This window comes from Varanus komodoensis, unplaced genomic scaffold (assembly GCF_004798865.1).
Source record: "Varanus komodoensis strain SLA01 unplaced genomic scaffold, ASM479886v1 scaffold74, whole genome shotgun sequence".
Classification (NCBI taxonomy): domain Eukaryota; kingdom Metazoa; phylum Chordata; class Lepidosauria; order Squamata; family Varanidae; genus Varanus; species Varanus komodoensis.
In genome coordinates this window covers 2,831,148-2,856,113 of record NW_025336401.1, presented here as the reverse complement: position 1 = coordinate 2,856,113, position 24,966 = coordinate 2,831,148, and the positions used below count along the sequence as shown (strand labels likewise).

Genomic DNA, 24,966 nt, shown 5'->3' with positions numbered 1-24,966 from the left:
TGCTCATGGTTATCGCTACCCTTTGGGTGACGGTGTGTATGTCATTTGTCCACTATAAGGCACTTGCAAGCAGGCAGCATACAAAGCAAGTCAACTTTAACACTAAGGATTTCCAAGAGTTATCCAACTGTCATGGGGTGGTGCTTGCAGAATTGATCGATTGCTCTTCTAGTAGCCAGCACTGAGTGAGGAAAGACCAAGTTGCTTTCGTTGTTAAATCCAACAGCAGCTACAGAATTATCCAAGAGAGGAAGGAAAGTGCTGAGAAACTGGGTGGCATCAACAAATCACAAGGTCAACTGCTTGTCTGTGCTTCTGCATTCACAGTTCTGCCACAGTCTTTCAGAGCAGTGCTGCGCAGCCTTTGGCTCTTCCCTAGGCAGACCCCAAGCTAGCAGGACCCCTGCTACTTTTCCTGGAGAAAAACTACTGCTTCCCAGCCTCCAACAGTGGCAGAAAAATAATTAGCTTCATGGCAAACAGTGGGGAGAGGAGTGATCCAGCTGTTAAGAGTGTTGGACTAGGGACTCAGGAGATCCAGGTTCTTATTCCCACCCATCGATGCAGCTCACTGGGTGACCCTGGAAAACTGAAGGACACTCAAACTAGCCTACCTCGCAGAGTCATTGTGAGGACAAAACAGAGAGCAGTGCCTATGGAGGTTTCACTGAACTCCTTGCAAGTGGAACAAAGGCAGGATATGCACATGAAGCTCTAAGGCAGACACGCTAATTGATAATTCATTTCCAGCGCACAGGAGGCTGAAGCTCCCTATCCCACCAGATGCAGTAGAGGCAAAAATGTTGTATACTACCAGAGGGAAGGGCCCTCACCCTACCTGCCTATGTATCACTACACTACCTCTGCAGTGGCTTTTTTGGTGTGAGCTGCTTTCAAGAACCAGACAAAAAGCAGTATATACCGTTTTGCTGGCAACAAAAGAAGTGATTATGTTATTGAGAAGGTGAGATTCTCCCCTTTCTGTGACTTAGAGTGATATGAGGACTTAGATTCTATTCACACTGGACAAGGCTATACAGACTTGTCTTCCTGTTGGTCCTGAGCCCTGGCAGGTTCAAAACCTTTGTCCTAGGGAGATATATCAGCTGATAACAGGTTATTTGTTTGTGGTTTGTTGGCTTTCATGCTTTTTATTTGAAATATGTTTTAACTTGCCCAGCATAGCACCTAACCAAAAAAGGAAAAAAAACCCTCAATTACAAGACATAAAAAAAAGACACAAAACCCACACTTTTGTAAGAGCGCACAGCCTGGTAAAAATCTATTTCAGTACAAGTTGCGCCTTTAATCTTGAAAGTTACAATACAAAATAAAAAATTGGTCAATGGCATAAGATCAAGTTAACAGATTTATTTTTATACACAACTTTTCTACTAAAACTGCATTCTTCCCGGAAGTTTTCAAACCCAAACGGATTGAATTCCAACTTGAGAGTCTTTGAAGTTCTTATACACAATAGTTGAGTCCCTTGAGACAATGAAATGCATTTTAAAAAATGAGACAATAAAAGGTTAAAAAATGAAATTAAACAAGGCTTCAGAGACATAGATCATATAATGAAAAGCTTTTTGGAGAATCAACTGCTACTGAATCTTCTCAATTTTCCATCCAATTGTTAGGATACTTCCATTTGCTGCTTTGCCTCACATTCAAGAGATAAGAATAGAATCTATAGTTTGCTAACAAGTGTGACTTTTTTGGTTGTGTTTAAAATAAGTTTGACCAGACCAATCAAAGAAACTACTAGGCATACCAGGGTTCTATGACATCATAACTGGGATGTTAAGACTTAGCATAATTTCAAGCTAATTAGGCTCCAATAGAGCATTCTGTAGATTTAAACAGCATTTATCTTGCTGATTTGCCAGGAAACCTTAATTGAATACTAAACATTCTCATATAGTGGTCACAAGACTCAAAATAAATACTGACCTCTTTAAAAAAAAAACAACAAAACCCAGAGTCTTATTCTGCATTCTTCTTACAGCATACAGGATCTGTATATATATATTTATATTTGGACAAAACATGATGTGTTCCACGCAGCACAGAGCACTTGAGGTATGATGTCCAATAAAGGTGGCTAAATTCCATAGTGAGAGTTAAGCAATAACTTTGAGATCTAAGAGAGGTTGGGAGGGTTGCAGCTTCCAGAAGGGACCACTTGGTATTCAGTTGCGATTAGCCACAGGTTAAAGCAGGAAGAGGAAAACAAGAAGTGAATGGATAGGGCAGGAAAAGGCAGGGCAGGTTGGGAGAAGAGGAATGAACGACAGCCCTTTGGCATGAGTACTGAAGCTCAGTTTGTCATCAACAGCAGCATGACAGGTCTCCAAGCAAGGAATGCCAGCCAGTAGAAACCGCTGTTGCAGGAATAAGCCAAATGGTTCAAGCACGCTTCTGGAGCTGCAGAATTCTTTTTGTTTCTTGGTGTGCTTTTGCAAAAGGGTCAGCAGCTTCCCTCCTGGTTTGCCTTCATAGTTTGCATGTGAAGGTAAATGCAAAATGCATTTGCAGTCTTGCTGTCACCACACAAGCATATCCGCTCTGCAAGTTAAACTTCTGACCTTCGCATGGTGCACAATCCACTGAATTTAATGTATCCCAAATCTCAGAAAAATGTATTCAGTTCAGAAACAAAGCTTAATATTTCCATGTCTGCCTCAGCTTTGACACTGTACATGTTACATCTCATTTATATAGTGTTTCAAGGTGTGTGTGTGTTTTCTCCAGACACTGCAGACTAACTAACTACATAATATGGACATATTAAAAAAATTCTGCTGCTCATTGAAGGCGCTCACACACAGGAACATTTCAGGCAGTTCAATGACATTTCTAACAGGCAGTAAAAAAAAAAGTTACTAACCCTTTCTGACTTTATAAAGCATTTTTTTCAAACAAAGGTTAGTAAGTACAGATGTCTTATTCATTCCCAGTTTAACTCTGTCAACTTGAACCTGTTCGAAAGATGATGGGGAAAAAGGTAGATTTTAAAATAGTAGAGAATAAAAGAGGAAAGCATATTACCAAGCTGAACAGGACAGCAATGCGTATTGGCAAAAGTACGGGTTCTTCCTTAAGAGTTAGCTGAATTTGAGAAATATCCCCATTCTGTGTGCAACAGGGCTCCAGTTTTTTTAAAAAAAAGACAACCAAAAAAACAAAACCACTTATTGGCATATGCTCAGCTTAAAATGTCTTACCACTAACAACAACTATTTCAATTGTACAGTGGTGTCTCAGGAGGGAAGGCTTCCATACCTAATTTCCATTCAGCTGCTGCTGAGGAGCTCCACTCTGGTCAGCTGCTGACTTCTCACGGCTTTTGCTTTCTCGTTCTTCATCTTCTTCATCTCGTTCATCATTTCCACTATGGTTTTTACAGTAAAGCCTAAAAGAATGCATCGCCACAACAAGGCAAAACAAAAAGCCCTGTTACAGAATATTCATTTTGTCCTTTTACTGCTGAAATTTTTCTTGATATTTTATGAGCTTCTAGAAAATGTCCCAAAAATGTTTAACTGAAGGGCCGCATGCAAGCATTTAAAACAAACAAAACAAACAAGTGTTTGGGCTACTCAGAAAACAGGAGAGCTAAACCCAGACCCCTCATGGCCAGTGCAGAGAGAATCACACTCATTGCCTTTGCAAAGGCAGAACATCAACCCTGGGAGGAGGCAGAAAGGGGGCATTCCAGAGGGAAAGGAGGAAAGCCCAAAATATGTCTGCTCCTGGGCCTGTTCCAGCCTCCTTCCCTCCCCTACCAGGTTAAAAGGCCTGCCTGCCTGCCTGCCTGGTAGAAGCCTATCCAGAAGAGGGATGGGTGACGATCCCTTTCACCACTTCTCAAACACTCCCAAGTTCTGAAGGCCCCAAGTCCCAGAAGTCCCCAGGGCTTCCAACAGGTGAGGACACAACTTGAGTGTGCCTTTAATGTCTAAAATACCCTGCTCTACCATAACCCTAACACCCCAAAAACTCTCAGTGGCAACTTCCACAAGCACTAACAATAGCTCAATACATTCAGATACAATATGCCTACACCAGTCCATAGGCACTTCCATTTTTTAAAATAGTTATGCAGGTATTTAAAAATATTTCAGATTAGAATTTTTCTGAAACATTACCAAGTGATTTAATTAAGTTGGAATCTGGTTTACCACATTTAGTTTGTCAACCAAATGTTTTAAAAGTTCAGCACACTAATTTTACACACTACACAAACTTTTGAAGGTTTTCCAATAATATCAGAACTGAAATATTTCACGCAGGATATGCAGGGGGGAAAAAATCAAGAAAGCACACTTAGATGAAACTAAAAACCCAGTCTTGTACACGAGCACTTAACATTCAGTCCCACTTACTTCCAAGTAACTGTGAACAGAACTGCAGCCTACATACTAAATCTGGTGGGTACAAACAGCACGAACCGAATATAACTTAATCAAAAATAGATCAACCAGGGCTGCAGCTGACATTTAAAACCGGCTTTCAAGGTATGTATTCATGTAAAAGTACCATCAGTAAATCAATCTAAGATGCTCAAACTAGGACAAACGAGTAAAGGAATCAGTGGTGAAACCACATAGTGATCAAGACTTGCTTCAAGAGACAGAACTTGCTACCATGTTCAGTGCAGGCCCCCTTGTGGCCAGCCCTTATGCTCAGCCTCAATGACATTAAGTATGAGGGTTGGTCAGCTTAGGTATAAGTACCAGGCATGGTGAAGGAAGCTGCCCTCCCCAGTAGTTTGCATCCTCCATTCATGTCTCAGGTTAGAGTTAAGCGATGAAGCCCCGCTCAGTCAGAGACAATAGTTGTGGGGGCACACGGGTGACAGAGTGCCACTGCACTCATCTCACTTGGGTGTATCCAGTGGGCACCTGGTTTGGCCAAGGAGAGCAGAACGCTGGACTGAATGGGCCCCTGGTCTGATAGTTAAATATTGCATTTGCTTGATTATATTATATTGTATGGAATGTATTTTGTTGTTCACCCAAAGAGCCCTGTGGGCTATGGGGCAGAATGTTGCTGTTGCAAGTTGTGCCCGACCCATCGCGACCCCATGGACCACATTCCTCCAGGCCTTCCTGTCCTCCACCATCCCCCGGAGTCCACCTAAGCTCATGCCAACTGCTTCAGTGACTCCATCTAGCATACACATGTAGTAAATGAAAAAAATGAAGATCCAGCAAGTCTCCTCTTACATTTGTGTGCATAATCCCTGGCATATCCAGGGCAAAGGAACTGGGAGTAGATGGGAAAAGCTTCTCTGTGCAATGGAGAGTAGCACTAGGGCAGCTTGTTGTGATAGAAAATAAATAAATAAGTCTATTTCGCCCCAGCCATATCCTGAGGCAGGATGCCACCAGCTCTCTGCCCCATCTTTAGTGGGGTGGAAGCGGAAAAGGAATCTGCAGAGTTGCTCTTAGGTAGCAGCTAAGGTACAGAAGGGGTCACACCATTGCCAACTGTCACTATCATCCACTTGAAACAAGTGTGATGAGCAGCTAGGTGCATATGTTTCGAGACTTTTTTCTTTATTTTTTTAATCACAAACCCCCCAATACAGCTAAAGGAAAAACATACAATTAAAGTCATTCTATAATAACAACACCCTGCATCCCATCACTGGGACCATTATATACATGCCAAAGCATTTGCTTTCAAAAAGCTCCATCCTCCTTCCAATATTGTAATGACTCTCATGGAGGTTCAAATCCTTTCCCTTGTATTAGCCCATACTCAATAAATGGTCCCCAAACATCATCAAAATTATAATTACATAGCCTTTTCATTTTAACATCACAAATTAATGTATCCTTAACAGCTATAGTCCAAAATTATCTGTACCAATCACCCAACTGAAGGTCATGTTTCACTTTCCAATTGTTTGCTATAATTATTAATTCTTCACTATCCCATCTCCACTGTTCTCTATCAAATATTGACAATAATGAAATTTCAGGATTTACTTCAATATTTAAATTCAGTATTTTACTGCTTGTTTTAAAAACCTCTTTCCAAAATTTCATTATATATTCACATTCCTACCACATTTGGAAATATGTATGCACTCCCCAACCAGATCTCCTACATAAGTTAGAATATTTGCTATCCATGTGATTCAATTTTACCAGTTGGGTACCAGTTCTATGGTAGTTTATAAGCATTTTCCTTTATTCTTATGGACATACATTTTAATCTCATCTCACACATTTTCCCAATCTTCATTACTAATATTCCTTCTTAAATCTGTTTTCCATGTTACTTAAGAGATCATATTGGTCTTCTTCTTCTAAAAATATCTTACGAATTTAGTTACTGTCCCTTTCATCCACATATTGTCTTGTTTTTCCTTTGCCATTATCATACCTTCAAATAATCTCTGCATCTACCTTTTTTCTTTAACCAATCTTTAGTTCAGCATTCTTACTGAATCTAATTAAACCAAGTCATTTTTCCCTTCCTAATGCCACTTTTATCTAATCCTCTCTTATTTGGACTGTTTTAAAGTGCTAAAATGCAGAAATTTAAGTTTGGCAACAGTCAGCAACAAGCCTAGCAAAGCTCATGTCATATGTTCCTATTACAATAGGCCCTGTATCAAGCCTAGACTAGCAATGGAGTGCAGAGTTTCCACTGGGACTGCTTGCTGAAGTTAATATTGTCTCAAACGAGTGTTCTTTTCTGGGTTTAAAACCAAGTAGTACACAATTCAAAACACTTCCAGCCAGAACAGTGATGTATCAACATCCAGTAACATCCAAGCTTTTGGAATCAAAGACACTGGCCATTATGGAGGTGGGGGGCACTTACTTATAAATTCCTCGTGACATGTTCTCAATGTATTTTGCTTTGTCTTGGACTCCACAGTGGTAATGGTAAGTCTTGATACAAGCTTTTATTTCACATCCAATAGTAGCGCCAGACTGACTACAGAGTGTGCATTTCTGTTATTTGGGAGGAGAGGCAGGGAGAGAGAACAGTGAGCTGTCTTAGGCCATCAACCTCTTCATTTTTCACATTTACCTTCATCATTTTCAAAGAGCACACTTCTGATTAATTTCACAAAGGAACAGAAGCAGTTTGCCCACATGATGATTGTATTATTGCAACTGTATTATAAAGGGGACCAAGCCTTGTGATTTTGTGAACCAGGACAAGAGATCACATATTTATGAAGCATTCCCCTGCACAACCCAAGCAACTTGATAGGGCCTGTTATTAAATTAGCTTTAAAAGCAAGTATTAGCCAGTCAACATTCAGACTTCAAGTTCTGTGTAACAGGTCCAGTGGGGACTGAGACCAGGATGCCGGAGTCAAATCCGTTTGGCCACAGAGCTTGCCTGCTTTAGTCAGTACTTGTCTGAGTAGCGAGGAAATAAAAAAAGCAAGGGATCAGACCTGTGTTTTTTTTATAAAAAAACCCTTTAAGTTCCAACCAAGGCATACCATTCTTTTCCCTCGCTTGATTTCTTGAAGTACAGTTTTAATATCAAAGTCACCAAACTCTGCCCTTGACGTTGTTGTCAGTTGTACAGTGCCAGAAGAGAACAACTAGGAAGAAGAAAAGATGCAAGATATCAGGAGTGTGGATAATGCTTGTCACGGGCAACTTCAAAGATGGGCCTATGACAGGTGAGTGGTGGCAGTCTTCTGAGAGAGGGCGATGGGGACCCGGGAAGCATGAGGTGACAGCCAGCCACTTAAGTGGTCCCCACTTAAAGGGGACCAGAAAACTGAAGAAGGAGAGGCTGGTCAACAGCTGCTAAGTGTGATGGCTAAATGGAGTCTCTTGACTCAGAAGCAGCATGCAAAATAGCAGAAAAACAATGGGAGAAACCCTGTGCCTTCCAGCCTTGCTTTTGGGTTTCTTGGCTGACTGCATGAAAAGACAGGAAGCTAAACCAGATGGACCTTTGTCTGGTTTAGCAGGACTTTTTAATGTTTTTAACCCAGGTGCTAATGTGAAATGTGCCAAAGGATGCACTGGCTTATCTTGTACACCCTGCATCACAAGAGATAAGAGAGTGGTGTGGCGACCTGGACAAATCTTAGCTGGATTATGATGCAGTGGAGAGCCAGCCCCCCTCTGAGTCTCTGTTCACGACACTCATGTCCACAGGAAGGGATTGTACCAAACCCTTCCTACCCTTGCTTAGTGAGAACTTAAGCAATCCTAGAGAGCAAGGATAAAACCATCTTTCTCACCATGCACTTGTAATGTGCAGCTGCCTTTTTGGCATTGAATATATGAAGCTTCCCTCTAGCTTCATTTTCTTCTTCACCTGCATGACAGAATCCACATTTAGGTTTTGTATCATTGGGACTGCTTCTGTGGGGTGATCTGTCTCTCTGTAAGAAAAACACTTTTCTAAAATAATACGGCAGAACAACAAATATGTTTTTAACATAAAGCAGCAAAACAAATGCAATTTTTTTAAAAAAAAGATCAATATTTGAGATTTTTAAACAGATGAATTACTTACATAAGAACTGCTTTCTACATCATCTGTGCCGTGCGAAGATGTGGATCGAGCATCTTCCAACTGCCCTTTGAGACTCATTTTTCTGGGCCTTCCTTTGCGCCCCCTCTTTTTAGGAGGGGATGTTTCCAACTCATGTTCATTAAGACCTTCTTCTAAATCTGTTGGAAGAGAAGCACACACTCAAAAGTGGAATCTTAAACAAGCAGATATGGCCTTTTGTAGAGGTACAAGTATTGGCACACTACTGATGATGGAGACAAGAAGCAAATTCATCTCAAAGCAGACAACTTTTTTTGGCTGTGGGCAAGGGGCATCCACAGGCACCATTTTCATTATTACAACTGATCAGACCAAAGTGCTGTGATAACAAGACAAAAAATGCCCCAACCAACTTATTGAAACTCACTTCCTTTCACAGGGAGGAAAGGGTTGTTAACAGTCCCTCAGGCTTGCTTGTCATCTTACATCTGAGCAAACCTTGCACACTTCCAGAATGAAAGTACAGTGAAAAGCAGTATTTTCTTACATTGTGCAATTGCCTTGTGGACCATGTAGTAATTAAAAAAAATCTATGTAAACCCACAGGGGTTTGTTTTGCTTAAAGGGGATTTGAGGCATGGAGTCGGGGGAGAGATCCCCCAGTGGCAACTAGGCAAGATGGCTATATGGAACTCCAAGTACCCCTCTGAACAGCACTTAATGGTGGGGGCAAGCATTGAGGCTGGGCTGTTACCTTCAAGCTCCAAGTCTCACAGGTACTTAGCCGCCCACAGTGGGAAAAATAAACCTTTAGGCTGAACCCACAGGGCTCTGCTTCTTTCTTATACTCATGTGCAAGGAAGGTTTACTGCTTCTCTTCTGTTCCCTTTTCTTGAATGGAAAGCCTAAGTGTTCGATGCACTTATTAAAAAACAGCAACAGACCAAATGATTTTACCTTCAGAGTTGTGTGGTGCTTTCTTGTGTTTTCGACATAATATCCTAGAAACGGAATGTTGAAGAATACTCGGTTAGCCAGAGCTTTGTAATCTACTTAGGAACCATGATGATGTGTTACCCACAATTTAAGACAGGACAGCATTTGCACTAAATGAAAACCATAGTTCAAAGCTTCTGCATAAATAAAAAACATTACAGTCTTTCAATATATTTTTAAAAGGAGAAATACAAATGGTAGTTACATGTAAATGCCTTGGGAAGGTTTCTCTCGGATTTGAGCTTTATCACGCATGGCACAATAATAGTGATATGTCTTGCGGCAAGTTTTTACATCACAACCAATGGTTGCCCCTGGACAATGGCATGATGAACACATCTGAAATACAAGACATCTTATTAGAGGCTTTTGTTACATGAATATAGACAATTCAGATGAACCAACTGAGAGAAATATAATCTCTCAAATATAATCATTCAAGTTATAATGCAGTTTGCTCTTTACTATTTTAACATGTGAAAATGATCAACTACAGTTGCATCAAATTAAAGGCAGAGAAACGCATCCTTTTTCCTAAGAGATGTATCTGTGATCCATAGCTAACCTTCACTTAATTTAGGGGGCATACAACTTGAGGGCCTGACCCCTGCAAAACCCCTGACCCAATCACTGAAATCCCACTGCTACCTGCATTTTTATAGCCCCCTGCCTAGGCATGCATATACACCTGCATGCTGTCTAACCCGAATAATGTGGTGCTAAGAAAATTGTGCCTCATAGATCCTCTGACAGGTAGCTAAACTCTGTTCCTGAGGAAGTTTAACATTTTGCCTGTCCATCTTTCTAAGGAGCTGGCATTGTGTCAGGCTTACAAATATGAGCTGCAAGCCCATTTCATCTCAATTCAACCTCAAATGGTCAACCACACACATATCTTTGAGCCACAGCATCATTTTTATAAATACAGACAACACTGGCACAACATACAGGGCCTTTGCAAGGATTAGCAAACTAATGTGAGGTGATCTGAGTATTTAAGGAAAGCATTTTGTTACTCTTGGGCAGCAGGACCTGCATGAAAGAGCCAAGAAAGGAAAGACAGATGCTTTGAGAATGGGATCCTGATCTATGAATAATGGTTACAACCCAACTGTTACAACTTTAAGCCTATTAAATATGGCAACTTAGAAACCAAAACTAAAAGTTCAGTTTTTAAGAGTTAGGACCCCTGTTAGCTGCAGCTTAATACACAGGAGGTACTAAGTTTAATTACTGGCACTGCCAGATAACATGATTTTGGATTAGCATGGCTCACAAAGACTTCTGGCCCACAACTGGGAGAGTTCCTGACAGTGAGAAGGAACAGTAATGGCAGGATGGAATGATGGCTTGGCATAGAGGCAGGTGTCTATGTTCAAAATCATCATGCACATTATCTGTCATAGCTCAACTGAAATCAAAAGGAGTTGCATGAGCACATTTAATACAGCTCACTCAATATATCTAAAGCAAGTGAAAGAGGACTGCAGATTTGGGTACTGCAAAATTAATCCATGGTTTGTAACACAATCTGATTGCTTCAGGGAATAGATCTCCATGTAAAATACATTTTAAGAAGTAACCAAGATCAGGGGCTTGAGGATACAAACAATGCTATAAATGAAGATAGCTGCAAACAACAAGGGAGTAGAAAAACAGTGTGAGGGATTAAGCATTTTTTTCCCACGTGGTTACTCTCTGTTCATTTTCCTTATTGGTTGACACAAAGGGAGAGAAATGTGTCTCCCTTGAGCATGATCAGTTAAAGTACACTAGATATTGCTATTTTAGAAAAAGGAATGCGCAGCATGGGACATGACAACCACTGCTTAGCCTCAGTCCAGAACGCTAAAGCAGTACACAATGCAACAGGAACAGAGCAAGGAAGACAGAAAGAAATGGTAGGGTTCTGAGAAGTTAAAAAAAAGTACAACCTTTTCACTTGTGACCCAGAAATGCCAACTTACCAGCTTGGTACCTCTTTTTATTTCCTTCTGCACATCTTCAATGGAAAAGCCTCCAAGACTCTCGTTATCAGAGTGTGAAGATACCAGGGCAGATGAGAAAAGCTAGACAGATCCAAAAAAGATGTCTACCTTTGAGAGTACACTCTTAAGATAGCGCATTAATGAAATGATAAATAAGAACAAAAAGTCATTAAGGAACCACATGACTCTGTGTTGCTTCTTGGTTCAACCTCTCTAAAGTGATGTATGCAGCTCAGACGCCACGTCAAAAGTATTTCATGTACAGCCTTATCCTATGCATTTCTTTATTTGGAAATCAGTCATATGAATACAAGAGGCTTGCTTTCAAGTAAGTCTGTACAGGATAAAACCTGTCTAGGGAAAATACAGACTCCATGGAGGTACTGAATTAAAGAAATAGGAGGGTTGAAAAATTGAGGACTCCCATCCCACCTACCTTGCCTTCTCCACAAATGCTCTCCTTCAACCCAGTACAGTGGTACCTCGGCTCATGAATGCCTCAGTTCACAACCAAATTGAGTCGCAAACAGAAATTTCAGAGAAAAATTGCCTCAGCTTGCGAACTCCGCATTGGGTGACGACCACAATCGCGCCCATCTCCCCCCTCCGAGCATAACTGCGATCAAGGCCATCTCCCTCTCCCCCAACACGATCGCTATCGCACAATTATGGCAATCCAAACAACCTCCCCCCCGCCTCCCCCAGGCACTAGGTTAGTGTTCTCTACTGTATTTTGTTACTTTGTTGCTCTTTGATACTTTGTTTCAAATTTTTGTGATTTTAAAAGAACATTTACAGAACGGATTAACCTTATTTACATTGAACCTTATGGGGGAATTTGACTTGGCTCATGACCAGAATCCTGGATCGGATTAAGTCCATGAGCAGAGGCACCACTGTACGAGTGTTCCAACCTGAAAGCCACCTGAGCTGTTTCCACCAACCTTTGGGGGCACTCACCATACATTTATGATGTGCTGCCACCTTCTGGTTTTCAGAGAGCAGTAGCTGCCCGCATTCCTTATCTTTGTTGGATTTGCAAAAGCCACATTTGCGCTGCCTCCCGGGCCCCTTTTTCTGTCCGACTGAGCTTGACATGATTTCTAAAATGGCTTGAAGAACGCCACTTCAATCCTTGTCAATGCTGTAGTGGGGAAAAACATATAATAACAGCCTCTCTCCACTTCATTAGGTATGTAACATTCCTTATTAACAGCCTCTTCGAGGGTGGGACATGGGAGTGGCTGGTACAATTTTCTAAATAAATCTGCATATTTCCAAGGTTTTAGCTCTGAGGAAATAAATATTGCATCAGAAACCCCAAAGGGAAGCATCCTCAAAGAAAGGAAGTTCCAAAAATTAAGGCTAAAACACAAGGGAGAAGAAGTGCCATGCCCACTCAGACGCTGGGCACTCATGAAGGCAACTCTTCTATTGTTGCTCCTCAGCAACTGGCATTATTCTGCCATACCACCCGGAAGGAGAACGTTCTCTGTAGCCAGAATGACTAAAAGCCTTTCACACATCCTCCACGTTTCTGCCCATCTACTTTTAAAGCAACTGAAGCCAGTGGCTATCACCACATCTAGCGGCAGAAAATTCCAAAACAGATGTGTTGCATGAAGGACTCTTTTGTCTGCCTCCCATTCCTTGGAAATCAATTTCTTTGGATGCCCAGATTGCCAATATTATGACAGACAGAGGAAACTTTCTCCCCACCATGCACCATTCTATAAACCTCACTCATGAATCCACATTAGTCTTATTTAAACTGAAAAAATGTTGCAGTCCTTCCTGCAGGAGTTACTCCAGCCCCCTGATCATTTTGGTTGCATTTTTTCCAGCTATAATTTATGCCTCGAAATTAGATGATCTCACCAAGAGTATGATCACATCCAAAAAAAGAATCTAATGTTTCTAGAGTGTGTAACTGTGGGAATTGGAAAAAGCAATAATTTCTAGGCATTTATATCAAGATATCAACTGTTAGAGGAACTCAATAAGGCACCTTGATTTTTTATTTTTTAGCCCTGCTAAAGACAAACTCCCCTTACAACTTTTTTTCCACAACAGACCTAGTAATTGCTACACATTTTTGTTGACATAGTAACAGGAGAATTCACTTCACTAGCAAAGGATCTGGGTCAGCAAGAGAACCCAAAAAGAGTATTTTTACACTTTGAAAATGCAGGCACAGCAAAATGTTCTATGAAATAAGCAAGGAACTAAAATACCTCAGCTTCAATTGTAGCTATACTCAGGTCATTTTTAATGAAACTAATAGAAATGCTATTAATTTTGCACTCTTTATTTAGCATTTTACATGCTAGACTCTATCAAAGCTAAAATCAAGGACATTCACAGAAATCATTTTCATATTGTCCTGTTAAAACAAAACTTTCTGGAAGGTAACAGATTACATCTCTGGCCAGAATCTGTCATATGTATCATGTAGCTGTAAAGTATAAGCACTTTAAGAGCACCACCCTATGGGCTCCTGGCTTTGGGTGGGTGGGGGGTACATGATTATTTGGAGGCCCAGCTCCAAGCTCTTAGAACCCCAGAGTTGGGACTTCAAAGGATGAGTCCCCACCTCATGCCCTTCACAGCTGGCACAGAACAAGCTGTGCAACTGGGTCTTGGAGGAGAGAAGGGGTGTGGCGGGCAGTGGGAAGGGGAGATGCTGGAGTTGACAGCTTTTCGGTGCCAGGTCAATACCTTTTTATTTACCCGATATTTTAAAGTTTAAATATTTTAATTATGTTTTTATCCTCAGTCATGTGTTATTATGTTGTATTTATTAGGCGTTTTATACTGTAAGCTGTCCAGAGACAAACTGTAATGGACGGGTTAGAAATACCCAGATAGATAGATAGATAGATAGAGATAGCTTATATCAGTTCATAAATAAATAAATAAATAAATAGCTTATATCAGTTCTTGCCAGCACCCCAGCTCAACTACTTTCCGCTTCTCCCTGGTGCTTTATGTAAATACCTGCAAATGGCCATTCAGATAAAATGCATGGACAAAGATGGTGGCAGAGCCTCACTCCATGCACCAGACAAATAGAAGCCCAATGTTCAGAAACTTACTTGTGCAAATAAAATGCACACAACATTCTTAGCCATGCAGGTATTAATCTGGATATGAATTCATATAATTAGCATTGCAATTATCAGCCAACATCTATCAGCATGAGGATAGATTGAAAAACTCAGCTGGGTAACAGCCACATTTATTGCCAGAAGATCAATGAAGTGGTGTGCATGGAAGGAAGTGGGATCTGATTAGTCTCAAGTATACCACCTATCTGGAACAAGTTTAGCATCATCTACCAACCTACATTTTCTCTATTTTACATTTAAAGAAAAAGTTGGGATATCTGGAACATATAAAAGGTTCAATCCAGTCTCTCCAGATAGGACAAAGAAATATCTCACTATGAATTCCTAGAGATCAATAGTCTGGCTTGATACAATACCATTTCCCATGTCCTCTCTAGCTGGTCTTAAGGTGGCTAGCCTTGAATAAAAGAACTTCAAAACCAATTTATTCTAAAATTTGTGGTTGGAATTCGGATAAAAGCTTTTTCCATCATGTTACATAGGTTAGCTTCCCAATGCAAAAATGCCTGTGTTATCACCAACCACTTGTTTTATGAAAGGCCACTGTCAATAGCAATTGTTGGTGCTTCATTTTCTTAATTCCACCAGCAACATACATGCAATGCGTACAATTGTACCTCGGAGTGACACTTCATACCTCTGATGAACTGAGCTGTAATTTATGCTACACAAAAATGTATACTACAATATATTAAGTTTGTCTTTAGGGATGCACAAGCCGTTGTATAAACACCTGGACAGACACAAATATTCTTATACTGAGATTCCTTTGACAAATTTCAAAGGAATGTTGATGTTACATTGATACAAAAAGCGTTCAGAGCAGTCATGCTGGATCAGACCAAATCAATACAGTCCAGCATTCTTCTCAGAGGTTGACCTGATTCTTACAAGAAACCCACAAGCAGCACCGAAGTACAGTAGCACCTTCCCATGTTTCCCAGCATGTTGTACTCTGCTTTCATTCTTCCATAGGGAAGAATTTACCATTTCTCCCTTTTGTTTGCTTTTTGTGCTTTAACCCAATATGGATCCATAAGAAGACTCCTTCTCTTATCTTCTTCTGTCTGTCCAGAGGTCACTGGTGGAAGACCTCATCCAATGCATTTTGTAAGTTAATGCATTCTGTGTCTGTCCTAACTTTTCTACAGTGATCGTTGAAAATGTTTAATTTAGCTTCACTGATACCAGCATGAACCATGACCACTAACTCTACCCCAGCACTCAGGAAAGTTATATGGACAGCTTATGATATCCACAACCTTCATCCATGCAGGCAGTTTATAGGCCTACATGACCATCACAAAATTAGCTGCCTAGTGATCAGCTCTCCCATTATCACAACCTCCTTATCTACTGTGCAAAGGATCTTTGCTAATGGACCATTTCCCTTTTCTTCAGAATGCTGCCATCCTTCCAAGACCCCTATTCTCTAGGACAGCAGAAGAACTGTCCCTCAGGGATTGGAATACTGCTATTTGGTCCCACAAGGCTCATCCACCAGCCCCTCCTTCCTTCCCTCCCTCCCTGATTCTCTAGGTAAGTAACCTCAGCTGTAAGGGAACACATTTGTTTCCTGAGAACAAGGAGCATAATATATTAAGCACACACGGCTTCTGTCCCGCAGGCCAATACTTATCCCTGTGGATGGCATAAGTTTCTCCCATGGAATCCCAACTGTAGGATCAAAGAATTAAGATTAATTATTGCAGTATCAATTTAACTGAGTGTAGAAGAGATAACAATTACTTTTTCTGACTTAAAAATATTGATATATGTAGAATTTGTGAAATGTCCCTTTGTATCTTTTTTCTTTTTCTATATTCTACTTTTTAATGAAAATATTAAAAAATGAAAAAGCAATACTGCAAAATACATTGAAATGCATTCTAAACATATTTCATGCACAAAACACAGGATCCCAACTTCTTACTTGAAAGGCTACTTTGCTATGTTTAAAGGATCATTAGTATGTTCTAAGCTAAGGCCTTCCTTATGAGAATTAGATAACCCATGTAACTGTAGTAGAATAAGGCTTGTAAGGGAAACCACACCCCCTTTGGTGATATTCTAGTTTTTTTCCCCTCTGTGGCATAGCATTCTTGATGCAAACAAAGATAAAAATGCGGCCGTTTCCCTCCATGAATGGCTATTGTGTCTTAAGCCCTGCTTGTGGCCTCGCTACACTTTTCTAAACTGACAATTCCTAAAGCATGGGAAAAAAGGCTGGCTCCAAGCAACTAACAGTCGCCCCACTCTCAAACTGCAGACTTTGTTCAGCACCAAAGGAGGGGAAGTAGCTGTGATGTCACCCTAAGCCAAGAATAAGGAGGGAAATTCAAGAGCTTGCCATCATGCTCCACTTAGCTGCTTGAGTCAAGACCCAGCATGTCATTTTCCCAAGGGGATTCAGAGATCTGAAAATGGCCAAACATGTTAGTTTCATCTCTATGTCCTAAATAAATTAAAGAATGTTTGAGATTTCCTGCATCTGTAAAAGAATTTGTGCAGTAATAATACATAGAAAAGAATATTCTTTCATTCAGTAAGTTAAGTACTTTTGGGCCAAAGAAACTAGACAGACTAATACTATTTCTGAAAGACAGCTTTAAACTGGAAGACTTTATGTCTGGTCCTCAGAAATGAAAAAGGAATTAAGAAAAATAGCAACACATTTTTTGGGATTGCAGAAGAACCATACTAAAATGTATTTCTGAAAACATGTGGCAGCTGAGGCACACAGTGGCCCTAGTAGACCCTCCCCTTCAAAACCCTTTAACAAAATAGTAAGGCCACAATTCAACAAGTTCAGCACTGATTTTAATGAAGTTAAGTGCTTAGACTGAAGTGCAATTGGACTTTAAAACTCTTAGCTCTGGCCATATGTGAGCACAGAAGGAAAAGCTTTAAGCAGAACAGGGCACACATTTAATTTGATTAACTGTTTTTAAAGCACTTCATGATAAATTATCCTCCCATATCAGCATATAATATTCTATAAAACAAACAATGTAATAATAATTGTAAGATCCCACAGAACATTAACCTATTAAAAACTATTGTTTTACCCAATTATCTAAAATAATATCAGCAAATAAAAACTTTTAAATAGATGAAGCAGATAAAATAGTTAAAATACCACAAAGAATCCAGAAGTTGAATGGAGTAAAAAGCTCTTCAGAACCCACCTAAAGAGCAACAAGGAGGGGGCCAAATTTATTTCCCTGGGCAGGGAATCCCAGAATCACAAAGCCACACAGAAAGGGCTCTGTCCCTGGCACTCTTCAGTTCGACAACTCTTAGTGGTGTTCCAGGAAGCAGATTGCAGGTGTCAATCTTCAGATTTGGCAAGGTACATAAAAATGCAGAACCAAATTGTTTCAGGATTTCAAATTTAATCCCACCACTCCAAATCAGGCTTGTAAACAAAAGGAAGCCAATGCATCCATGACACAGTATGCATAATGGGATAAGAAGCCAGTTCAACCATTGCAGGCTCAGTGCAATGCAAGGTGATTCCTAAATGTGCCTTCACTGCTGCACTGTGCATCAACTGAAGTATCTTTAAGGGCAGACCTGTACCTGTGCATGGCAAATAACCATGCCCTTCTCTAATCTGATTTAAAAAAACACATTATTGGCCCCTTATGACACCTGGACCTCTAGAGAGAGTACCACATACCCCAGTAGTCACGATATATGCACCTGGCCCTTTACTGAACACAATCCAGCAGCACCCTACTATCTAGACCTGCAGATTTTCAGGCCGAGAACACTTCTGTTGGTTTGAATTAAGTTTTAACATCTTTGTTTTCCTCTATCCTAAAGTCTGGCCAAAGACATACATTCATTTGATTAAAAGATCAATATGAGAAGCAGACCTGCATGTAATCCACATAAAGATTTGTAGGTTTGTTACTAAGAGCGTGCTTGCCAAGAAAGGGCAGTCAGTTCTGGTTTTTCAACACATGCATCTGTTTGATACATGATATGGCAGACACAAATTTATCCTTTGCATACCTTTACATCTCCATGTATATAGAATGTTAGCCTACACACCTAAACGTGCATTTCTTAGGTAAATTAACAGTGGGGCTTATGCAGCACAAATTGTATCATTATTTTTGCTAAAAACATCCAGGCCAAGCCAAATGACATCTGTACTTTCACCAGTAATTATGCTGCATACACACAGCCAGCAATGGCAAGTAACCAGGAATATATTACACCAGTTCTTGAACATTTATAGCTATGAATAAGGCAAAATTCAAAGAGTCAATTTCAACCTATGGGTCCCTAAATTGCTTTGGAACAATGTGGTGAGGAAACTGACTATCCCTCTATTTGAATCTGAGGTTGATCTTAAGAGGTAACAAAGATGTGTCCTGAGGCACCTTTTTAGGAACATATATTCTAATCGTGAGAGCAGCCGGCCGGTGCTGGAGGTCAGACTAGATGGCCCGGGAGACCCCTTCTGACTCACTCTGTTTCTGTGTTTCTATACAGACATTTTAACAATTGTTACAATAACAGTACACTTGCCAGGTCAAAGGGATTTCTCCCACAGGTACACGAAGCTGGAGATAGCTGCAAAAATCTTGTTCTCTGAACTTTTTCGTAACTGGCCAAAGAAACAAATCTTTGAGAAAACAGCCTAACATAAATGTTATAGTAAGGGCACCAAATCTTAGAACTGAACACACGTGGAAGCTGCTGGCATCTGTAAGAGATGAGCTTTGGCAGTCTAAATAGGCAATACAATTACAAAGCCACTGCATGTTGCCTAGATGCTTGGACAAGCATCTTTAAATCAGTTTGCCTTCCCAAACTTTGCCTGAATCAGTCAAGCCCCAATACCCTGGAAACCAGGGTCTGCTCAGCAGAATGGATTCTGATTTCTATCTAGGGCCATTAACACAAAACCCAAATGTTAATAAGCTCTAGAGATCATTAAGAATCTTCATATGGTTCAGGGCAGGGATTTTCCATTGTACGTAACATGCAGCTTCTGGCAGCCACAAAAGTTTTTTATAACAAGACCCTAGCAAACATCCTTCGCTCTTGCCTGCTTCCAAAAAGCAGCAAAGTCACAGGGAAAATACCAAAGACGGCCAGTGCAATCTGATCCCTTGAACCACAAAATTCAGAGCTCTTTTGGTTGAAAGTAAAACTGCCAATATTGTAATGCCATCATAGACATTTATACTGAGATTCCTCAGTGAGAAAAGGCAACAATGCTTGAGCTATTTAGTTTAGGGGGGAAAGGTGAGGAAGACAGAACAAGACAGAACAGTACAAAATAATGCATGGTATGAAGAAACCTGTTACTTTCTCATGAGTGTAAGTCATCATCTGAAGCTGAAAGTGGGAAATTCCAGCAAGAGGAGGAGGAGAACTTTTCATTTCCACAGGGCTTGAGGATGGCCCTCAACTTGGAAAGCTTAAAAGGTATTTAGCCAATCCATGGCTACTAGTCATGATGGCTATAAGCTACCTCCAAGACTGCAAACAGGATGTTTCTGAATATCAGTTGCTGGGAGACAATGGGAGAATATTGTAGACATGCTCAGTTTTGGAGATTCCCTTATGGAAAATGGGATGTGCTGGTCTATGCCTTTTCTTACGTTCTTATTATACAACAAGGGAAGCCAATACCCAGAATAGAAGTGTTACTATAGCAACACCATCTCCCCAAATTCCTTGTCCCTACCCCTTTACAGATTAGGACACATCACCCCTCAACAGTGTGTGACCAAAACTAGGAATGCATGGACTAACAGGGCAACAGGTTAAGGGAGACATCCTTTCTTCAGCACAGACTGCTGGCATAGGGTGGCACTTGGATTTTCCCATTTCTTGTCATCTCAGCCTCCAACACTGTGTGGCAAAAAACACTTTCTAGCTCTGCTAAACAGACTATTTTGTGCCATCAATGGATTACTGTTTTCTCACCCTTAGATGCGCAAATATGGGGAGAAAACCAACCTACCTTGTCAGACAGTTGCAAGAAGAACCAAGGTACACCAAAAACCCTAGAAAATTGAAATATTCTCTATCACTGCACATAGCATAGCAACAGGTAAATAATTGTTATTAATATAGAATCTTGTTCTCATAAAACTACTCTTATGAAAGTTGCATGCTAGTGAGAAGTAAGCCGTACTGAACATGGTGGGCCTTACCTCCAGCAAGCATCTACTTGGCACCTCTGAAAGTCAGGTTTTACAGCTTGTCATGTATGTCAGTAGAAGTCTATACAAGTCTACCTGGAAATAAGCCCCACCAAGCTCAGTGCAAAGCTTACTGCAAACAGCCCTTCCCCCATCTTGCACAAATAAAATATGGTGTGGCAAACCAGAATGGAAAATACTAGGGTTCAAACCCCCGCTCACACTGGCTGAGCTGAGGCCATTTACACATCCTCTTTCTTTACCTTCCTCCCTCACAGGATTGTTGTACAGATTAAACATGGGTAAGGCAAAAAGAACCACATCATTCACTTTAAGCTCCTTGGGGGAGAAACTAGACATAGGTGCAATTTTTTAAAAAGTCCTCAACAATAGGGGACAAAAAGCGAGACGCAAGCTCTTTTGCAAAAGAGCAGATCCGAGATGCAGCAGCCCTTTGGATACAGGCTTGAGGGCGAGGTTGCACATCCGATTTTTGTTCACCTCACTCCGGGCAAGAAGAGAGCCAAAGTCGCAACACGCACCACTCAACGACGGGAAAATCCCCGACTCCCTTGCAAAGGGAAGGGCCCCCCGCCTTTGAGAGCGATGTCGGGGGGATAGTGACACCCCGGAGGATTGGGAAGGGTCGGCGGGGGCCAGCCCCCCCCACAGATTCGCGGGCGCCTCCACCCCCATCCCTCCAGGGTCAACGGCCTGGGCGGGCAGGAGGGCGGGGGCAAGGAAGGAGCGGTTTCCATGGCAACCGGCTCCTGCCCGAGGGGGGGCGTTGGCCGGGCATCGGACTCACCAGGGCCCTCTCAGGCCGAGAAACGAGGGCGAGGCGAGAGGAGCGAAGAGCCCCGCAGAGCTGAACCGGATCCGCCGCCGCCGCCGCTCTCTGGTGAGGCGCTCGCTCGCCGGGACCTTCCCTTTCATTCGGAGGGGCAGGCGAGAGGACGCTGCGCCGCGCGCCTTGACGCCAGCACGTACGGCGCGCGTGAGGCGAACACTAACCGCGAGACCGGCGTCCTGACGTCACGGCGGCGGACGTCGTCCTCAGCCGCCAGCCCGCGTTTTGTGCTGGTGTGTGTGCGTGCGTATTTCCCCCACTGTCCCCACCTATCGGCGCATCTGTCAAAGTACGCATGCGCCGCAGGCCAAACCCCCCCCCCCGAACATGGCGACGGGTAAGGCGCGCGACGGTTAGGAATGAGGCTGGCGACTCACCTCGGTGTGCGTGAAGGGGGAAGGGGAGGCGCACATGCGCACTTGCTTCTCGGGAAGGCGGCACAGGGCGTTCCACGCAGGCGCATTCCAAAGCTGGAGGCCGTGGCAGTGCAAGCTGGTTTGAATGGGTGTAGAAATACGGAGCATGCGCAGAACGTCTTGCATCATTTTAATCGTATTCTGTATGTTTTTAAGCTGCCGGTTCTTCGTTTTCAAGGTTAGGGTTTAATGGGGGGGGGGGAGTGGAGTTCCAATTCTCCCTCGGCAAGCTCGTTGTTCTTTTTTATTTTTATTGTCCCACTGTTGTTGTTAGTCGCGAAGTCGTGTCCGACCCATCGCGACCCCATGGACAACATTCCTCCAGGCTCTCCTGGCCTCCACCATCCCCCGGAGTCCACCGAAGCCCACACCCACTGCCCCAGTGACTCCATCCAGCCACCTCATCCTCTGCCGCCCCCTTCTTCTTTTGCCATCAGTTGGGCCCTGCATCAGGCTCTTCTCCAGGGAGCCCTTCCTTCTCATTAGGTGGCCAAAGTACTTGAGTTTCATCTTCAGGATCTGGCCTTCTAAAGAGCAGTCAGGGTTGATCTCCTCTAGGACTGGCTGGTTTGATCGCCTTGCGGTCCAAGGGACTCGCAGGAGTCTCCTCCAGCACTACAATTCAAAGGCCTCACTAGCAAGTTAATTAGTTGAAATACGTTGAACCAAAATAATCCATTCAATTATTTAAACCAAGTCAAACTAAGCATAATGGATCTAGAGTTGCAAGTGTGCATTTTAGGGTGCAATGCTAAGACTAGACAGGGGAAAGAAGCATGTCTGGAACTGTAGTCCTTTTTCCTGACCAGAGTGGCAAAGTCCTACATACAGTCAAAACATGCAAAGTAAGAGCCCTTGCTGCAATCCCAAGCATGCAACATGGAAGTAAATGCAGGTAAATAGTCATGCCTAGATCAAATCCAGTCAGAGTTTTCCTAGGAAGCAAAAATGACAAAACAGGTTGATACTTAGGGCACATAATGAGAAGGCCAAACTCCCTGGAGAAGATAATCATGCTATGAAAAGTCAAAGGCAGAAGATAAAAAGGAAGACCAAATAAGAGATAGAATTTGGAAGAGCTGAGCAGGGCTGTCATGGACAGGACATTTTTGAGCGCTTTCATTCATAGGATTGCCCTAAGTCAGAGACAACTTTTCTGCACATCACATGCACATGCATACAGAAATTGGCATGCACTGTATGTGATTACAGGTTCAGTGGAAGCATCTGCTAACAATACAGAGCAAGTATCATTTGACAACCAGCAAGGCGATATACTGAAGACGAGTCTTGAAGCCGTCGTGAGGCTCAAAGGTTCTTGCTTGGTATGCACCCACCTGGCAGGGTTGGTGCACTTGTTGGCTTATCCATGCACTGCAGCCTCAGCTGGCAGAGCCAGTGTTGCAGTGGCAGGCCAGAGTGTCTGCTGGGCAGCAAGTTACCCACCACCATTGACAAGGGAGGGAGCCTGGGGAGGAGGAAAGAAAGGTGCCCCTTTGGCCTGCCACTCTTTCCTCTCCATGCAGGGGCCTTGCCTCTTCCACCCTGCATGCAGAAATTCAACCTGTGTGACTTCACCAGCAGGCAGAAGCACAGCTGGCAAACTGCCTCAGCCTTCCCCAACCTGGTTCCCTCCAGATGTGTTGGAGGAAATCCCCCACCATCCTTTCCCCAGCCAGCATCAACACACCTGGTGACCAGGGCACATTTTGCCATTAATTTTTATCCCACTCCTCTTACAAGGGACTGCACTTAACATGCAGGACCCTTTCCCCCAGTTTATCGCCATCTTGGGAGGTTAGGTTAGGCCAGCCTTTCTGATATGTAATATGTTAGACTGCCGTGCCCATCATCCTCAGCACATAATGGCAGTTGTAGCTCAAGGCATCTGAAAGCTGCAGGGTTGAAGAAAGCTTAGTTAGGCTAAAGGACCCGGTGAGTAGCTTCCTCAGTAAAGAAGTAGTTTTGAACCTGGGTCTCCAGTGGAGAAACCCTACATCATGCTCATTATTGTGGAAGAGCAATCTACCAAATTTAGAATGGATTGCAGAGGGAAGCCTTCAAAGCATTGCAAGGGGGTGCATCCCCCAATTAAATTCTTGGAAAAGAGGTATTGGTAACGACTAATGCTTCATCCCACCAGATATGATTCTTTTACAAAACTGGATTCAGCACATTTGGAGATGGTGATGTGGCAGCTCCACATTTGGAGCCCTGTCCTTTCCCTTTGACAGCAAGTAAACGGTGAGAGCAGGCAGAATGTGAACCAAGGGACCAAACAGTGACAAAAATTCCTGTGTGAGCCCAAAATCTGCACAGGCTCACATCAGCGAATCTGGTGCAGCCAACGTGTTCCTGCTTTGAAGAGAAGGTCATAATCTTTAATGCATCCGTATTACAGCATAAGCATGCCTGGTAGAAACTAAAAAGAGCTGGGCAAGGACTGCCCTCTCCTGGCTAAGGGTTAACATGCGTGTGCTACTGATGAATTTACAACACCCTAGCTGTGTACTTCATTCTTAAAAGCAGCAAAAAGGAATGGAAGGAAATTAGATGAGAGAAACAATGGTTGCCACTGCTCAACAGCACCTTAAGAATATGGTAAAAAAAAATAACCGGATTATTTCTCTAAGTTTACCCATCTGATATACAGATACATTCCAGCATTCCAGAAAATGGGTTGATCTAGCTTTTGTGAATTCACACAATAAATGGAGAGGAACAGAAAATGGTGCATTCATTTTAGTGCACACCCCATGCATGTTTATCTCAGTACAAACAAGTGTTCTTTGGCAAGCTGTTCTCAGGTGGGAAATAGCTCCCCTACTATGAATGGCACGTGGGCAACATAAATTGGGTTTAAGACTTGCAAGAGTTCTGAGATGGAATCGAATCCCTGGAAAGCAGGCCCATGGAGAAAAG

General features: G+C 42.3%; 1 protein-coding gene across 3 annotated transcripts; it reads right to left on the bottom strand.

Annotated features, from left to right (window-relative positions):
• Positions 1 to 1,285: 1,285 nt before the first annotated feature.
• PHF6 (PHD finger protein 6) lies at positions 1,286 to 21,795 on the bottom strand. Of its 3 annotated transcripts, none has more exons than XM_044452809.1 (11): positions 21,587 to 21,795; positions 12,441 to 20,640; positions 11,460 to 11,561; positions 9,698 to 9,831; positions 9,454 to 9,497; positions 8,518 to 8,675; positions 8,240 to 8,383; positions 7,481 to 7,585; positions 6,844 to 6,977; positions 3,286 to 3,415; positions 1,286 to 2,981 (listed from the first exon to the last, which is right to left on the bottom strand). In XM_044452809.1, exons 2-10 carry the CDS (start codon positions 12,576 to 12,578, stop codon positions 3,286 to 3,288), a joined length of 1,089 nt encoding a protein of 362 aa, XP_044308744.1. In that variant the 5' UTR covers positions 12,579 to 20,640; positions 21,587 to 21,795; the 3' UTR covers positions 1,286 to 2,981. The 3 variants fall into 3 exon arrangements, with proteins under 3 accessions (XP_044308744.1, XP_044308743.1, XP_044308745.1); XM_044452808.1 differs by having other exon boundaries at positions 1,286 to 3,415; positions 12,441 to 12,624; positions 20,598 to 20,640; positions 21,587 to 21,794; XM_044452810.1 differs by having other exon boundaries at positions 1,286 to 3,415; positions 12,441 to 12,624.
• Positions 21,796 to 24,966: the final 3,171 nt, after the last annotated feature.